Source organism: Primulina huaijiensis, chromosome 17 (genome assembly GCF_012295235.1).
Source record: "Primulina huaijiensis isolate GDHJ02 chromosome 17, ASM1229523v2, whole genome shotgun sequence".
Classification (NCBI taxonomy): domain Eukaryota; kingdom Viridiplantae; phylum Streptophyta; class Magnoliopsida; order Lamiales; family Gesneriaceae; genus Primulina; species Primulina huaijiensis.
Window position 1 is genome coordinate 10,768,059 of NC_133322.1, and position 19,607 is coordinate 10,787,665.

The 19,607-nt window shown below is 37.6% G+C and overlaps 2 protein-coding genes across 2 annotated transcripts; one reads left to right on the top strand and one right to left on the bottom strand.

The window, feature by feature from the left end:
- Nucleotides 1-3,074: 3,074 nt before the first annotated feature.
- Nucleotides 3,075-4,049, bottom strand: LOC140962313 (NDR1/HIN1-like protein 10). The gene has a single exon (XM_073421179.1). The coding sequence runs from the start codon at nt 3,978-3,980 to the stop codon at nt 3,276-3,278; it is 705 nt and encodes a 234-aa protein (XP_073277280.1). The 5' UTR covers nt 3,981-4,049; the 3' UTR covers nt 3,075-3,275.
- A 3,863-nt stretch (nt 4,050-7,912) lies between these two features.
- LOC140962602 (uncharacterized) lies at nt 7,913-9,778 on the top strand. The gene is made up of 5 exons (XM_073421555.1): nt 7,913-8,409; nt 8,508-8,681; nt 8,786-8,874; nt 9,356-9,360; nt 9,452-9,778. The coding sequence occupies exons 1-5, from the start codon at nt 7,913-7,915 to the stop codon at nt 9,776-9,778; spliced, it is 1,092 nt and encodes a 363-aa protein (XP_073277656.1).
- The last annotated feature ends 9,829 nt before the right edge of the window (nt 9,779-19,607 follow it).

Sequence of the window (19,607 nt, forward strand, 5' to 3'; positions counted from 1 at the left end):
AGTCCAAGGCCATAGGCTAAAAGCCGACCAAGAACCCGAAATTCATCTCTGAGCCACAGCACACATGCTGTCAAAAATTACAGCAGCATGCTTGCGTTTCCTTTGCGTCGTTTGCGGGGCTAATGGCCATTGGGGATTGAACCACTGACCAGAGCCTCTTACCAAAATCCTAGGGTATGGTTTGAACCATGGCTAAGGGCTAAAAAGCAAACCAAGATCCACACCAACCCCTAAACTCGAAACTACACATGCAGGAAAAAAAAAATCGAAGGTGTGCTTGTCTTGTTTTGTTTTGAAAACCGATGGAACCATGGACCAAGCCCCGAAAGGCCAACTTGGTCACGTCTTAGACAAGCCAAGGAGATATTCTAACCATGGCTACAGCCCCTAGGGAAGCCAAGATCAGAATCTTCACCTTAGGCACTAAACATGCAAATCGGGACACAAAACGCCATGCTGGGGAGTTGCTGTCCAAAACGTGATGCAAGGGGGGAAAGGGGCTGAGACCAATGGACAAATCCCTTCCTAACACACCTATATCATGTCTAAAAGCAGCCTTGAGCCCCTGGAAATCGAGCCAACCCTACAACCACAAAAACAACAAGAACCGTGAAGCATGAAGGGAAGTAGAAAAAATCTGTGCAGAATTTTGTTGGGTAGTTGCTATAATATTTCGGTTTTGATCAAAAAAATCATGAACAAATATGGTTTAAAAACATGTATATGACTTGATTGAAGAGCAAGGAAAAATATAAACATGCCTTGGTTTGTTTTGAACGAAAAACAAACGAAACGACGACGGGGCGCGGAGGAGACGGAGTGACTTTGCTTCTTGTTTCCTCTCTTATTTTTTTCTTGTGTTTTCTCACGGTTTTAGGGCTGAGAGAGACTGAAATTTTCGAAAATTAGGGAAGGAGAATGGCTAGGAAAAATGAATGGGAAGTTTACTAATTAAATGGGGATTGAATGGCAAGATAAAATATTTCTATCCTAGAGTTTGTTAGATAAGGAATGATATGATATCATAGGATTTGAGGGATATTTAGGAGGTGGAGATGACCGATTTTTATCTATCAAAGCAAGAGAGAATATTTCTTATTTATTAATTATTGGTGATTAAAAATGAAGGGAATTATCTACCAAGAAAAGAATAAGGAAATGGATCAAAATGGTGAGTTGCCAAAACAAAGTTAAATCTTTAATGAGGTGGCCGATTTTCTTCTTTCAAATAAGGGTAGAAAATTGCTTAATTAATAATTATTGAAGATTTAGTGTGATGGAATCATCTCCCAAGAAAATAGATGAGGAAAGAATTAAAGATGAAGGGTTGACAATGTTTTTAAATATCCTAATGGGGTGGCCGATTTTTTTTTTTTTTACTAGATAAATGGGGATGAAATATTGCTAAATTATTAATTAATGGGGATTTAAAATTGAAGAAATTATTTACCATGAAAGGGATATGGAAAATATCAAGAGGGATATGTAAGGGATTCAAGAGAAATGAGTTGTCAATTAATTTAAATCTATTAAGGAGGGGGCCGAAAATTTCAATTAAAAATGGAGGGGAAATATTTCTTAAATCTTGTATTTTAATTCTTTAGAGTTTTATCTACCCATTAAATATTTTAGTGAATTAATAAATTAATTAAAGAATAACATTACCTTGCATGCATGGCTAAATCTTTAAATCTTAAAGGTAAATTTACTATCACGTTAAATTATAATTTCTTAATTAAAATAAGTCTAGATTAACTTATTTCAATTGGTCACATATTTTATTTTAGGCTTTTAATTAAATTATTGGACATAAAGAATTTATTTAGTACTTATCTCAAGTTAATTAAATAAATTCTTAAACATTCTTTTATACTAAAATAACTTATTATTTATCTTAAATAAATTGTAGGAATGTTTTCTTAATATTAAATTTTATCTCAATAATCCAACTCCAGTCCGGTCTCACTTATTAAACTGAAAAGATAAAACTAAACTATTGGGATTTAAAATAAATAATCATAACTCAACCAATTTTAAAAGAATGGATATAATCCTCATGCATAAAAAGATCATTTTAATTTAAATAATAGTAATTATGCATGGCTTATACGTAGTCTAATTTACGGGTTCTACAGAATTGATGATTGCAGATCCTTTGACTAAAGACATGCCGCCATTGAAATTTAAAGATCATACAGAAAGAATGACACTTGGTTCTTTTATGTAATTTTGTTGTAAGAACAAAGTTAATGAATCTATAATGTGATATTTTCTCATATTTGTTGTGCACACATCCATTAATTCGAGAAATATCAATAAAATTGGACCTCGAATAAACATAAGGTTTATTCATTAAGTTATTTGAGAGATATAATACATTGTAATACATGGAAGATAATAATCGTTTTTAGATAACCTATCGCTATGATTCATGTATTTTATTTTCTCCTATGGTAAATGAGATATATGTGTCAAGTGGAAGAATGTAAGAAATATGACACATATTAAAAGAGGCGTGACGTGTAAGAATTGGCGTCGGCCAAGAAGCCTACCATTTTTGACGAACAACACATGCAGCCTCAAATTTTTGAAAATTGAGACGTGCACGCACCTCTTCTTTTGACATTTGGACTCCTTATTTTTCTCGTTGATGGTATAAGATGCCTATAAATAGCAGCGATTGAGGTCCCTAAGCACACACCTCAAAAGAAAATTATACATCATCTATTGAGATGACGGAGTGCTTAGAAGAGTTCAACCGGAAAGAAAAGTAGAGAAATCAAAATTTTTCAATGGCCGATTTATTTCCGTATATTGTTTATGATGTTAATATATACGTAAAAACATGATTTTTTAGAAAAATTCTGACATTTCGAACATAAAATGTCATTTTTATCATATTCTTCAGACCATTATGTGTGATTAATTACATTATTTTCGTGCTTCCGTACCTCAAGTACCGTCACCAACTAGTCCATTGAACTTATCCCCGTTTTGAATGTTCAACTTCATTATACTATTCAATATGATGTTAACTAACCAACGTAACCCCATGAAATAAAATACTCCAAGAATTGACTAAAAATATATAATATAACACAAAAAAATAATACCACAATACATAGTCTCATTATTTATCTACAAAGAATCCATAACCGAAATGTATAGTCATCCTAGTAAATAACATCAAAAATCAAGAAATATAATCGTATACATACTCGTATCACAAAATATATATGTATATATGAACTTGAGCTGAGAAAATCAGATCAAACTCAGCGCCAATCGAAGTCACACCTCTTTGATTCAAACACCACAACGGAAGTCGTGTTGCTGTTGGAAGACAATGGTATTTTCAAGTCGCAATTGATCTTGGGCTTCATCCTCGGCGTTTTCACGACCCCCAGCTTCAGCCTGATTCGTAGACGAAGCTTCACATCGATGTCGTAGACGTTGGAAATCTTGTTCTGGTTGTGATCAGATAGCTCATTGGCTCCGAGGAGAATCAGTTGTTGTCCGTTGAATTCCGCGTTCAGGAAGTTCGTGCTCTTGTGTCCCTGGTAAAACGGCTGCAGTTCCTTGGTGTTGAGTCTATTCCCCTCGTACATTGCTGTCGCCTCGATCCTATCGTAATACACCCCGATGCGTCGGTTCGGGTTCCGGATGGTCAGGTTGACGGCCAAGTTGTATTGGAGCGTGTTGTTGTCGAGGTTGAACTGGGTCAGCGAGGCCCCTGAGGCGTAGAACTTAACTTCGTTGGGGCGAAAGATGAGCCAGCACACGAGGACGACGATTCCAACGACTACGAGGATGGTGCATAGGATCTGGCACACGCAGGTGCAGAGGCAGTTGAGAAGGCAGCTGAAGGGGTTGCAGCAGCAGCTCCCTCCGCGACCGGGGCGGTGGTAGGACTTGGACGGCGGAGGGATCGAAGGGCCGTAATAGGCTCCGTTGAGGTGGGGTTGTTTAGTATCAGCCATTGCAATTCTTGAGAAGAAAGAAGAACAACAACGATGGAGAATTTGGTATGCAATAGGGTTATATATATAATATGGAGTTGGAGTAGCGGTTTTGGTGGGAATCGGAGAATGAGTAAAACGCGCGTATCTTAGTTATAGTGAGAAAGCGTGTGGCATGTGGCAGTTTGTATTTATTGTTGAGGAGGAAAATAATTATTTAATTTAATAGACGCGTTCGCTTGTTGAGGAGCAGGATATGATGTGTGTTGCTCGGTAGTTTCGTAGGGAAAAGGGACAATTTATTCAAGGCATTGACTAAGTAATATTACTGATTTTTTCTAATTTTGCTGCACCTTTTAGGATCAATTTTGTCAGAATCGAGTTACAAGCACAGCGTAATAGAACACAATTGATATTATTCTACTGGTTTATTAGAACTGAGTCTCAAACACAAGAACATCGGTCCCACCTTGGTGTCAGATAAGCTCCAATTGATCTACATACATCTTTATCAATTGATTTCGTAATTCAGTCTTTAAATATACATATTTTTATCATTACAAAGACAAAATCCTTGGGAACATAGTTTTATATATGCACACCTATGTTGACGTAGCAAAAACATTTATTAAAATTCAATTACTTGTAGTTTATTTTCCACCAAGATCTAAGTCTGAAAACAAGTTTCGAATTCGAGATTCAATTGTAACAATTTTCTCTCTCAACTAAAAAAAAAATCGTTTACTGTTTGTAGAGGTGAATATAATTTATTTAAATTTTAAAAATAATCTTGATAATATATTTGTAAAGTCCAAAATTAGAAAGTTGACTCTCCGTCTTTTACGGTTAAGTTTAATCTACCCTAAAGACATTAAAACTTGCTAAAGCTTAAATATATGACTAAACATTCTATTAAAAAAACAGAACTTCCTCTGAAGTTGTCCATAAAATAAACTTTAATTAAATCAACAAAATAACATCATCAATTGTGCATGTTGGTTGAGTCAATAAAGCTGAGTTATAAATGTCTAAAAACTCATTGATAGGCTCATCATATTGTTCCAATAGTATGCTATTTGCTACATTTTTTTATTTAGTACAAACTAATTGTAGAGTACAAAATCAATACACATAAATCCATGCATTTATTAAATTGTTAAATCATTTACTTAATTTTAAAATGATTTTTAGCGATACATGATTTATGATTTGTATTATTTTAAATTATTATATGTTTATTTAATGCACATTAAAATATTTTGTTGAGTTTTATGTTTTAGGCGAATATTCGATGCAGGATTGTGAAAAGAGACCGGTGATGATTTAGGCGATTTATGAAAATGTGGTATTTTATTTCAAGTCAAGAAAATTATTATTTTAAATGATTTACGAGTTTTTAAAATATTTTAGAGCCTAATTTAATTTATTGGATGATTTTAAGATCTTAAGCTTTTCAAAATTTCTAAGTTGAGTAGTGAATATTTTAATCATGAAAATATGGTATTTAATTATTTTATTCAATCTTTTAGTGGGATAATATAATTAGATTAGTATTAGTTTTATCCCTAATTATTTAACTAAGCTTGTCTTTAGCCTTTAATTAATTAATTAAGCAATATTTTGTCACTTATTATATTACAACACACGCGCACACACAACACACACACCCCATCGGTTACACCATTAACACACACACATTTCACACACCTTGCATTCACTCTTTTTGGAGGAGAAAACCTAGGGATCTTATGTTCTTTCAGCAGCCATCCATTCCTTGCAAACTTCTGAAGATTTTCACTCATTTTCGAGCAAAAAACCGTGCAGCAATCGTCTCTCGGTCATCTCCCGTGACCCACCGCGTCGATATTTGTTATATTTGATATATTCTTTTATTTCTGCATCGATCTTGTCGTAGTAAGTATTTTGAAGCGTATTGTGTGTAAAAATTTGTTTCTGTTATGTAAATTTTGAGTAAAAATGTTTGAAACGAATTTTAACAAGTTTTTAGATATCAAAAACCGAATCTGCTGTTATTTCGAGTCCTGCGAAATTTAGGTAGTTTTCTGGAAAAACTTTCAACACGTAAAATGTAGTACATTTTCATACCTTCGATTTGACAGTAAATTCGTAATTTTTGGACTAGAAACGAATGCGATATGATCATTCTTGCATGTCTGCACAAACTGTGATGATTTGAAATATGTTCTTCATGTTTCTTCAGTTTAATTGATTGCAGGCTTCGTTGGGAATCGCCGAGTGGTCATTGCTGTGTTTAGGTGTGTCGAGTGTAGCGATCATACGATATTTGGTGTGTCGTTTTGGGTCGGTAAGGGTGTGGTTGCATTAGAAGTTGTAGGGAAAATTTTGTGCAGAATTTTGGTTGGTTCGCGCAGGGTTAGCGCCGCAGCGCTAGATAAGGAGCGCCGCAGCGCTTAAGCTTCGAACATTTTAGCGCCGCAGTGCTGGATTGGAAGCTCCGCAGCGCCTGTCGTTCGCATTGTTAGCGCCGCGGCGCTGGTTTCTAGTGCCTAGGCGCTTGACAAAGCGCTACAACGCTACTTTGCTGGCGCCTAGGTGCAGGTCTTGGAGTTTAAGGGGCTTTAAGTTTAAATACAATTGTTTCGTTCGGGTATTAATACATCTCTATGTCCAAGCTCAGGGAGGGTAGATTAGCAGATAAGTGTCTGGAATAGGAATCATCGAATTATGGTTTAAACGGGGTCTGTGTCTTCTATTGCTTGGGTAATGTTCGTACTCCATATCAGGGATTGTTTCGGGGTTCGATGTCATGGTCTAGTATGATGATTAAATATGGTCAAGTCCCGAGTGGTCTAGAAATCATAAGTTAATTAATTACTTCGGAAGTGAGTAAGATTATTACGGTTAAGTTATGGGATTTAATTTGCATGTTAATGTGTTAGTATGTGCAGCAATCGTCCAAGCGAGATCCAACGAAGTCCTCGACGCTATGTAAGTATGTTCGACGTGCAAAAGTAAATATTTTATGGTCAAGTCCCAAGTGGACATCCCTACCAGCCCAGTACTGTGGTTTAGTCTAATCAGGCGCATTATGTATGGGTCACTTGTTTTGAAAAATATCTCTACGCAAAATTATGATGATTATGTATGTTTAAGTATGTATGATGCAAGTACGTTTATGAAAATGTTTCTGAAATGATGGCACGTTTACGGTTACGTACGTATGTTCATGTTTTAACTATGTATGGACTAATTTAAAATGCATGTGGATTTATTACGTATTACTCGTTATTCTCAGTTTATACGTGTTGAGTCTTTAGACTCACTAGACTTGATCGATACATGTGAGGACGAGTTTGAGGAGACGAGAGGCGGAGACCAGTGAGATGGCTCGAACTAGGCGGAGGACTAACCTGAAGACCGCTTAAGTTTTAAGGGTTTTTATGCATGTTGAACTCATTTACTCTGATTTTAACGAATTATTTTGTTTTTTAAACAAGTACTTGTTGTAATATCTTTTATATTTCAAATATTGATCAAGAAATTTATTTATAAGTGTATTTTGAGAGATTGTTATTTGTTCAAGAAAAATTTTTATTTTCCGTCAATTTTAAGTAATTTAAAAACTACAGTACATTACAATTGGTATAAGAGTGGTGTTATTGTAAAGGATTATGGCTACTGTCAGTTGCGAGAAGCTCATGGAGTCTCGCCTCAAGTCTGTAAGTTTTATTGTTTTAAAATTCATTCATGTAGTAAGAATCAAAGGCATGATTTCATCATGTACATGTTTAAATTCGATTTACGTCGTGTATCTTATGATATGGATATTATGTTCTTGCATGTTGGTTTACGTGTTGGGTAAATTTTGGAACAGTATGCCTCCTAGACGTATGATTGCACGTGGGGCAGGTGTAGGGGACAAATAGGATCGGGAGGAGAAGAGGGCCACTCCTCCTCGCCCACCGCCAGATATGCAGGCACAGATGCTGGCAGAGATGACTCAGTTCTTCGCAAAGTTTGCGAGGAACAATGCTAGAGTAGATACGGGGGCGAGGCCTAGGCCAGAGGCGGTGTATGAGAGGTACATGAGGATGGACCCAAAGGAGTTCTCGGGGATTACTGACCCAATGATAGCTGAGGTATGGATCAAGTCCATCGAGGTAATATTCACTTTCATTGAGCTGCAAGATGCAGACAGAGTCAGATGTGCAACTTTTCTGTTGACAGGGGACGCCAGACTGTGGTGGGAGAGCGCGTCCGTGACAGTGAATTTGCAGACCCTGTCTTGGAATGGTTTTAATGAGGTCTTCTACTCCAAGTACTTCACTAAGAAAGTACGCTCCCGCTTGACCAAGGAGTTTATGACGTTGCGACAGGGGGATAGCAGCGTGGCAGAGTTTGTAAGGAAGTTTGAGAGGGGGTTTTACTTCGTGCCTCTAATTACGAATGATGCTCGAAAGAAGCTGAGGCATTTCATTGATGGATTACGGCCGATCTTGCGCCGTGATGTTAGAGTTGCTGGACCTACTACTTATGTTGTTGCCGTGTAAAGAGCTTTGGCTGCAGAGCAGGACTAGAGGGATATCGAGAATGGCAGGCTGGGAAAGAGGCCCTACCAGGCACCTCAGCAGCAGCAGCAGTTCAAGAGGCCTTTCCAGGGACAGCAGGGAAAGAGGCCGTTTCAAGGACAGCCAAAAAACAAACATCCTATGCGGCAAAGGAATGCTCCTCAGAAGCCTGGTGAGTACCCACCATGTCTGAAATGCAACCGCCAGCACATGGGACAATGTTTATGGAGTTCGGGCAAATGCTTCAAGTGTGGAGCGATTGATCACATGCTGAAGGACTGCCCGCAGTGGAGGCAGCCGACCCAGGGGGAGAGTGTTCGCCATGCATGCTGAGGAGGTGAACCCAGACACTACTCTACTGACTGGTAACCCATTTAATTCAGCACAATATTTATTTTTGGTCATGCATGCTTCGAATTTTACTTGTGATTAATAGTATATTGTTTTCGTATTTTTGATACTTTGGATAGAAATTTTCAACTATGCATTAGGTTAAGATTTGTATTTTGAGAAATAAGTTTTTGTGTTGTGCTGTCATCCTTCAGGAAATATTTTCATAAAGAAAGTGGCTACGAAAGCCTTGTTAGATTCTGGGGCTACCCACTCTTTTATCTCAAAGACGTTCGGTAATTATTTGAATGTCAAGTCCATTGGACTCGATTTGAGCTACTCCAAGACAGTCCCATCAGGGGAGGAGTTATGAGCTACTAGCGTGGTCATAGATATCGATCTTGAACTACAGGGCCACCTAGTTTATGCTGACCTGATTGTGTTGTCAATACCAGAGTTTGATTTATTTTGGGGATGGACTGGCTGATGGAGAACAAATTTCTAATTGATTTTTAGAAAAGGTCAGTGTTGGTAAGACCGTTGGGCATGGAGCAATTTTTCTTTGAGCCACACAGGTGCAGAAGTTTCCCTCGCATTATCTTTTGCATGCAGGCACGGAGACTTATGCATAAGGGGTGTCAGGTATTTTTGGCTAGTATCATTTCAACACCTGACACACCCGTCCCGTCGATATCTGACGTACCAGTTGTCAGAGATTTTCTGGACGTTTTCCCAGACAACGTCACAGGCCTTCCGCCAGAGAGAGAGGTAGAGTTCGCCATTGACCTTGCACCAGGAATTTATCCAATCTCTAAGGCACCGTACCGTTTGGCTCCAGCAGAGATGTTAGAGCTCAAACAGCAAATTCAGGAGCTCCTTGACAAAGAATTGATCCGCCCTAGTTTCTCACTATGGGGCACGCACCAATGCTCTTCGTAAAGAAGAAGGATAGAAGTATGAGGTTGTGTATCGATTACCGAGAATTGAACAAGATAACGATCAAGAACAAATACCCATTACCAAGGATCGAGGACTTATTCGATCAGTTGTAGAGAGCTACAGTGTTCTCTAAGATAGATCTACGTTTTGGGTATCATCAACTGAAGGTAAAAGATGCAGATGTTCATAAGACATCCTTCAAAACTCGATATGGCCATTACGAGTTCTTAGTGATGCCATTTGGACTGACGAATGCTTCAGCAATTTTTATGGACCTAATGAATTGAGTATTTAAGCCTTACCTAGACCAGTTCGTCATAGTATTCATTGACGACATTCTTATTTACTCGAAGAACCATGAAGAACACAGTCAACATTTGGGTACAGTTTTTCAAGTCTTGTAGAGTCGCAAGTTGTTTGTAAAATTTAGTAACTGCGAATTCTGGTCGGAGAAGGTAGCATTTTTGGGACATATCATATCTAACAGTGGTATTGAGGTGGATCCAGCTAAAGTGGTCGTAGTAAAAGAATGGGTTGAGCCGAAGAATACGTCAGAGATCCGTAGTTTCCTAGGCTTGGCAGGCTACTACAGGAAATTCATTCAGGAGTTTTCCTCGATTGCAGTGCCACTCACTTCATTGACTAAGAAGAATGCTAAATTTGCATCGAGGGAAGATTATCAGAAGAGTTTCAATACTTTGAAGCAAGCTCTTATCACATCGCCAGTTTTAACCATGCCAACAGGGCAAGGCAATTTTGTGTTATACACCGATGCTTCTAAGCTCGGTTTAGGCGTAGTATTGATGCAGCATGGTCGGGTTATAACATATACCTCCCGGACGTTGAAATTGCGACAACGGATTTTATCCGTTGTCGTAGGCCATTTAAAACTGTTGTAATTGACGGTGTTGTTGAAAGTGCGTTTAACGAGTAGCTATCACATTAAAAACCGTTGCTAATTAGCGACGATATTTTATAATTTCCGGTTTTTGACATAATCCCTCGCTAAATTTTTCAGTAAAATAAAAAAAAATTGACTTTTATAATTTAATAAATAAAAAAGAACTTACAATTTGATTAAGTTAACAGTACTAATAATCTTATCTAAAACTTAGAAATTTACTAAGGATTGAAGCGAAAAAATTTACCTTAAATCGAGACTAAAATCGTCAAAGAGATAAATTTATTTTGTGGATGTGTAGAAGACTAGAAGTGTGGAGGACAATGAACCAAGCGTGCGGGTATTTATATACAATTTGCGATAGTTTTTGGTAAAACCGTCTCTATTAGCGACTGTTTTTATTTAAACCATCGCAATTTTAAAAATTGCGACGGTTTAATAAAACCGTCGTCGATTTGGAAATACCGTTATTAGCGACAGTTTTTGTTTACACCGTCACTATTTTAAAAATTTGCGACGGTTACTTTAAAACCGTCGCAATTTTTTACATAGCGATGGTTTTAAGACCGTCGCTATTTTAAATTTGCGACGGTTTTAAAGTAACCGTCGCTAAATATAGCCACAGTTTTAAATAACCGTTGTGGTTTGTCCAAAAAACACGTTCTAAAACCTTTGTCGATTGTCCAAAAAACACGCTATAAACCGTTGTCTATTAATCCTAAAAAACGCTAAAAGACAACGGTTTTCTAAAAATCATTATCTTTTAGCCCCAATAAAACGCCTTTTGCTTAAAAAAAGCTCTAAAAGACAACGGTCTTCACTAAAACCGTTATTAAAAAGTAAAAGACAACGGTTTTTTAATGTCTCCATATCTTCAACGCAAATACAATGCACTACAACAAAACATGCCTTCAATAACATTATTTGTACGGCGAGAAATGCAAGATATTCACTGATCACAAGAGTCTCAAGTATTTTTTCATGCAGAAAGAGCTGAACATGAGACAAAGACGGTGCTTGGAGTTAGTAAAAAACTACGATTATGAAATTAGCTACCATCCATGAAAAAGCTAATGTTGTGGAAGAAGCTTTGAGCAGGAAAGTAGCAATCGTAGCACAGCTGTTAGCGCAGAGATATCTTCAGTCAGAGATTCAGAGGTTTGGCCTAGAAGTTTATCCTAAAGGCAGAGCTCCCAAGTTGTCCAATCTGACAGTCCAGTCTTCTTTGCTAGACTAAATCCGTGAAGGTCAGCCTTTAGATGAACTAATAGAGAAATGGAGACTGAAGGATGAAGCCAAGGGCAGTGTACTCTACGCACTGTCCGATGGGATTGTTAGATACAGAGGAAGGATGTGGGTGCTTAGTGTTGATTCGATCAGAGTATATTTTGACAGAGGCACATACATCTCCGTATTCCATCCATCCAGGGGGTACCGAGATGTAAAAGGACTTACAGATGCTGTATTGGTGGCCAGAGATGAAGAGAGACATTCGACGCTTTGTATCCAAGTGCCTCACTTGTCAGCAAGTGAAAGCAGAGCACCAGAGGACAATAGGGATGCTTAAGCCACTCCCTATTCCCTAGTGTAAATGGTAGAATATCACCATGGATTTCGTTGTTGGATTGTCGAGGTCAGTCAGGTGATCTAATGCCATTTGGGTTATAGCATATCGACTTACTAAATCAGCACACTTCTTATCGGTGAAGATGACTTTCTCCATGACTCAGTATGCAGAGCTCTATATCCGGGATATAGTCCGATTGCATGGGATCCCGGTTTCTATTGTGTCTGACAGGGACCCGAGATTCAGATCGTCCTTTTGGAAGAGTTTACATTCAGCTATGGAGACGAAGTTACTATTCAGTACGGCATTCCACTACAGATGGTCCGTCTGAGCGAGTGATTCAGATTTTGAAAGATTTAATGCGAGCATGTGTGATCGATTTCCATGGAAATGGGGAATCGAAGCTACCTTTAGTGGAGTTCATCTACAATAATAGTTTCCAATTATCTATAGGTATGGCTCCCTCTGAAGCACTATATGGAAGAAAGTGCAGATCGCCAATTCATTGGGATGAAGTCGGTGAGAGATCAGAACTTGGCCCAGAGATTGTTCAACTGACTGCAGACATAGTGGTCAAGATCCGAGACATGATGAAGACCACCCAGAGTCGTCAAAAGATTATGCTGACAAGATAAGAAGGGATCTAGAATTTGCCATAGGAGATCACGTATTCGTGAACATAGCACCTATGAAAGGTGTTATGAGGTTTGGGAAGAGAGTCAAGCTGAGTCCGAGATTCATTGGGCCATTCGAAATTCTTGTCAGGGTTGGGACACTTGCTTATCGTGTAGCTCTAACGCCGAATCTGGCCGGAGTACACAATGTGTTCCACATTTCTATGCTGAGGAAGTATATGGCAAATCCTTCGCATGTTTTGAGTTTTGAGCTGTTGCAGCTTGCTCCAGACCTGTCATATGAATAATGACCTGTCTGAATTCTAGACAGACAGGAGCGGAGACTTAGAACAAAGTAACCAAGTTGGTCAAAGTCCAATGGTTGAATCAATCAGTGGAGGAGGCCACTTGGGAGGCCGAGACAGATATGAGAAGTCGCTACCCGGAGTTGTCTGGTAAGAGTTAATTTCGAGGACGAAATTTATTTAAGTGGGGGAGGAATTGTTGAGCTCAAAATCAGTACACGTAAATCCATGCATTTATTAAATTGTTAAATCATTTACTAAATTCTAAAATGATTTTTAGCAATGCATGATTTATGATTTACATTATTTTAAATTATTCTATGTTTATTTAATGTACGTTAAAATGTTTTCTTGAGTTTTATATTTCAGGAGAATATTTGATGCGGGATCGGGAAAAGGCATGTATATTGTTTTATTTCTGTATCGATCTTGTCGTTGTAAGTATTTTTAAGTGTATTGTGTGTAAACATTTGTTTATGTTATGCAAAGTTTGAGCAAAACTGGTTGACACGAATTTTAACAAGTTTTTGGATCTCAAAAACCGAATTTGAGTTCTGCGAATTTTTTATCGATTTTCAGGAAAAACTTTCAACACGTAAAACGTAGTACTTTTTTATATCTTCCATTTGATAATAAATTCGTAATTTTTGGACGAAAAACGAATGAGTTATGATTGATTGCAGGCTTCGTTAGGAATCGCCGAGTGGTCATTGCTGTGTTTAGGTATGTCGAGTGCAGCGATCATACGATATTTGGTGTGTCGTTTAGGGTCGGTAAGGGTGGGGTTGCATTAGAAGTTGTACGGAAACTTTTGTGCAGAATTTTGGTTGGTTCGCGCAGGGTTAGCACCGCAACGCTGGATAAGGAGCGCCGCAGCGCTTAAGCTTCGAACGTGTTAGCACCGCCGCGCTGGATTGGAAGCGCCGCAGCGCCTGTTCTTCGCATTGTTAGTGCTGCGGCGCTGGTTTCTAGGGCTTAAGCACTTGACCAAACGCTGCAGAGCTACTTTGCTGGCGCCTAGGTGCAGGTCCGGGAGTTTAAGGTGCTTTAGGTTTAAGTGCAATTGTTCTGTTCGGGTATTAATTCGTCGCTATGTCCAAGCTCGGGGAGGGTTGATTAGTGGATATGTGTCTAGAATAGGAATCATCAAATTATGGTTTAAACGGGGTCTGTGTCTTCCATTGCTTGGGTAATGTTCATACTCCATATCAGGGATTGTTTCAGGGTTCGATGTCATGGTTTAGTATGATGATTAAATATGTTCAAGTCCCGAGTGGTCTAAAAAGTCATAAGTTAATTAATTACTTCGGAAGTGAGTAAGATTATTACGGTTAAGTTATGGGATTTAATTTGCATGTTAATTTGTTGGTATGTGCAGCAGTCGCCCAAGCGAGATCCAACGAATCCTTCAGTGCTATGTAAGTATGTTCGACGTGCAAAAGTAAATATTTTATGTTTTTGAGGTATGCTAATTGTCTTGTGACCAAATTTGAACGGGTTTGGAAGCCAGAGAACGTGTCCGAGGACCTCTCCACCCTTGTAAAGTATGATCAAGTTTTGAATAGGATTGGAAAGCGGTAAAGTATGACCAGGTACCAATCCACCCGATAAAGTATAACCGAGGATCTTATGTATGTGACAGTGGGCATCTCTGCCAGCCCAGTACTATGGTTTAGTCTGATCAGGCGAATTATGAATGAGTCACTTGCTGTGAAACATATCTCTACGAAAAATGGTGATGATTATGTATGTTTAAGTATGCATGATTCAAGTACGTTTATGAAATGATGGCACGTTTATGGTTACGTAAGTATGTTCAGGTTTTAAGTATGTATGGACTAGTTTAAAATGCATGTGGATTTATTACATATTACTCGTTATTCTCAGTTTATATGTGTTGTTCAGACTCACTAGACTTGATCGATGCAAGTGAGGACGAGTTTGAGGAGACGAGAGGCGGAGTCCAATGAGATGGCTCGGACTAGGTGGAGGACTAACCCGAGGACTGCTTAAGTTTTAAGGGTTTTTATGCATGTTGAACTCATTTACTCTGATTTTTAACGAATTAATTTATATTATTTTAAACAAGTATTTATTGCTATATCGTTTACATTTCAAATATTGATCAAACAATTTATTTACAAGTGTGTTTTGAGAGATTGTTATTTATTTAAGAAAAAATTTATTTTCCGTAAATTTTAAGTTGTATATAAACTACGGTACATTATACTTTTTATTTAAAAGTTTCACATCGAACTAAAGGTTGTACCAAAGAAAGTGCGAGGAAACCATTAGGTTCGCCTCAATTAAGTAGTTTTTGAACAAAAATTACGGCCTTCAACTTTCACAAAAAATTATTTATAAAACATTGGATTTTTATATGAAGCGTCTGGTGATAAATATTTAACTCATTTTTCTTGCTCTCTTTTCAATTCTAGCGACTTGTTTTTCAATTTTTAACTATACAATTCACATATTGATGATAATAAAGTCTTAATTTGTGTGCATCGTTTAGTCAGTATATTTTATTTTCGTTTACTTTAAATAGTGTAAATTATTAGATTCAATAGACAAGTTGGTAGCTAGATTTGTGACATTTTAAAATTTTATAAAACTTAATGGTTAAATTATCAAGTTTTTAAATATATGAAACTTTTCAGGTTATACTACCTTGAAGCCCAATTTTGTTTGGAACTACACGTTAGCCCATAATTGAGATGGGCTTCTCGAGAGCCCAATTAAATTGTAATAAATTTCAAATGTATATTTTATTATATATAAAAAAAAAAATTGGTAACGAACTCAAAAGCTAATTTTAAAAGCTTTGTATTTGCCGACTAAAGAAAAAGGAGATATTTGGTTGATGTTAAAAGTATCCGGCTTCAACGGAACCACACAATCCAAGGAATTGCTATTTCAACCGAATAACACTTAAATCGGTTTTGATATATTCTTTCAAACATTATCTTGAACATAAACATAAAGAGTTGAGTGTGGATGAATTAGTTGCTAGGCTTCATATTGACGAAAATAAAAAAATTATGTTAGCGAAGAGTTTTCAATCGTACTCTAACTAAGACCAATATTCTAGAGCACAGATAGAGATCGAAAGCCAAGAAAATTATTGGGTCGGTTAGTACAGGTGTCAAATTCAGACCCAAGAAAGACGTTTTCAAAAACTTGGTTTTTTGGGAAATGCTATACCGTGGCGGTCACAGTCACACATAATGCAAGTAATTGAAGAAAAATAGATAGATAAATATGGCTGATGATGTATCCCAAGAAGTTTCAAATATAAATCTCTATGACGTTATTTATGAGGTGAGTTTCGTGGGTGCAACATCAATAGAGTGGTGGATTGAGACTTGTCATGTGTGCTCGATGAATCCAACAAAAGTGAAGAGTAGTATATTGGAAAATATTCTACATTTGAAATCAAGGGTTAAGGGAAAATAATTTTGAAGATGACATATGGGAAGAAGCTGATGTTAGAGTAGGTGTCCAGCAAGTCAACTTGTGGCTCGGACTTTTATTGACTCTAATGTAAAACAATCTTTATTTTAATAATATTTTACGATTTCATTCGATTATGGCATTATGCTTTATCTGTATACTAATGCAAGCTGTATAGATAAAGTCCTTGAATATACAATAGGTACCATGAGTTCTGCGTCGCAACGTAAGATCATAGAACTCATTAAGAAGTGTACCGTATATTATAGGTCTTAGTCAAATCAGCCGCCTAAAAGAGGGATAAATGTCGCTCGAGTTTGAGACTAACATCTGTGCTGTAAACACCATGATTCATTGGCAAGGGCATGGAGATGTCCATTCACACAGATGGATGATCATATGATGATGCACTGAACAACCCTCTCTCAGACTATCCAAGTGGTTCTCACTTATCGAGTTGAATAGTCCGCAGTTATGATTGTACGCCATTAGTCCTTTGACCCGGGACAATATAGAGGCTATACGTACTAACATGCACTTTGATCCGTTTACCGACTCCAATGAAGGTCATCATCGTAGTTAATAGTGTAAGGAGTATATAGCCAGAGCAAGAAATGTGTTTTAGGGAAAAATATTTTCCTAGTTGCACATACCATGACACTGTTAGTACTCAAAGATAAATCGCATCACTATCGAATTCATTACAACTTTCTATATATCAATGGTTGTAGATTCGATCGGGATATATATAACTTACCGTATTTTAAAAATACTTAAAATTTGCAGAAAATAAAAAAATTTCTTAAATAAGAATTAATATCTCAAAATGCAATATAAATAAAATGTTTGTCTAAATATTTGAAATATAAACGAGTACAAACTATTTCTGTTTCATCAAAGTCACAATCAAAACGAGCTTGGAAAAAGTACTTGTTTAAACAACATGAATTAATTTCATTAAAATCAGAGTAAATGAATTTAACATGCATAAAACTCTTGAAAACTAAAGCGGTCCTCGGGTTAGGCCTCCGCACAGTCCGAGCCAACTCACTGGTCTCCGCCTCTCGCCTCCTCGTACTCGTCCTCACCTGCATCGATCAAATCTAGTGAGTCTGAAGACTCAACATGTATAAAATGAGAATAGCAAGTAATACATAATAAAGCCACATGCATTATAAAGTAGCACATACATACTTGAACTCTGAATATACTTACATAAACATAAACATGCTATCATTTCATAAAATTTTTCATCAACGTGCTTGCATCATACATATTTAAACACACATAAACATACATAAACATCATCATTTTACGTAGAGATATGTTTCAAAGCAAGTGAACCATAACATAATGCGTCTGATCAAACTAAACGCCAGTACTGGGCTGGCAGGGATCATCACAACCTTTCGACCGAACGTCCACTACCACATACATAAGATCCTCGATCATGCTTTACCGGGTGGATTGGTCCCTGGTCATGCTTTATCGCTTCCCAATCCTGATCAAAACCCAGTTATGCTTTACCAGGCTGGAGAGGTCCCCGCACACGTTCTCCGACTTCCAAACCCGTAACATTATTGGTCACAAGACAATTCGCATACCTCAAAAACATAAAGCATTTTCTTTTTATTTTTGCACGTCGGACATACTTACATAGTGTTGAGGGCTTCATTGGATCTCGCTTGGGCTACTGCTGCACATACTAACACATTATTCATGCAACTTAAATTTCATAACTTAACCGTACCAATCGTACTCAGTACCGAAGTAATTAAATAATTTATGACTTTCTAGACCACTCGGGACTTGACCATGTTTAAACATCCTACTAAACCATGACATCGAACCCCGAAACAATCTTGATATGGAGTATGAACATTTCCCAAGCAATGGAAGACACGGACCCTGCTTAAACCATAAATCAACGATTCCTATTCAAGCTTCGTATCATCTAATCTAGCCCTCACCAAGCTTGGTCATAACGGCGTATTGATTCTCAAACGAGGCAATAGCACTTAAACCTAAAGATCCTCATGTTAGAGTAGGTGCACGACTAGCCAAGTGTTTTCCGAGTGTTCACAATGAAACTCTATGTATAAGCAATCTTTATTTTAATAATATTTGAAATTATTGTTTTGGCACATCTTTATCTATATACCCATGCTAGTTGCATGGATAAAGTCCTTGAATATACAAATAATAGAAAGAATATGAGATGGTCATATGATGAGTATCATGAAACTCATATTTGGAATACTTTATATTCTAAACGGTTTCTAGTCGATTCAGTCGCCGCTAAGAAGGATATAGGCCGCTCGAGTTTGAGACTAGTATCTGCGATGTGAGTGCCATGTTTCATTGTTAGGGGACATTGTGATGTCCGAGCATGCAGATAGGTGCTCCTGGTAGAGTGCACTGAACACCCCTCCATATAGGACTTTCCAAGTGGTTTTCACTTATCGAGTGGAAACGTCCTAGTTTATGGTTGTACACCATTAGTCCTTATGACCCAGGACAACATTGAGACTCTATGTGCTAGCATTGCACTTTGACTTGTTTACCGACTCTCACGGGGTCATCATGTGGCAAGGTTGGGTGTTTTGTTGCAACATATAGGAGTCGATGCATTGTAGTCGGGGATTCACCGCTTACCTTCGGGTATGGATATCCTATGTGTATGTAGTTTGAAATATCTGATCAGAGTATGTTGGTAATTAAGAAAGGGGTTTCTTAGATTACACCATCCATGTGACTACGACATGACACATAGTATCGATTCATTGACAACTCTCGATGTACCAATGGTTATCGAATCGGTCGTGATATATGAGTTGAAGAGACTGTACTGTACGCTAACCATAATCGAATGGTTCTTGGAGGCACTGTCATTCGATACATAGAGAATCATGTAAGCGATGCTGCTAGGCGTTTAACATGATTGGTTGGGTACTATCAGATTTGAGTTCTGACGTTCTTGTTATCAAGG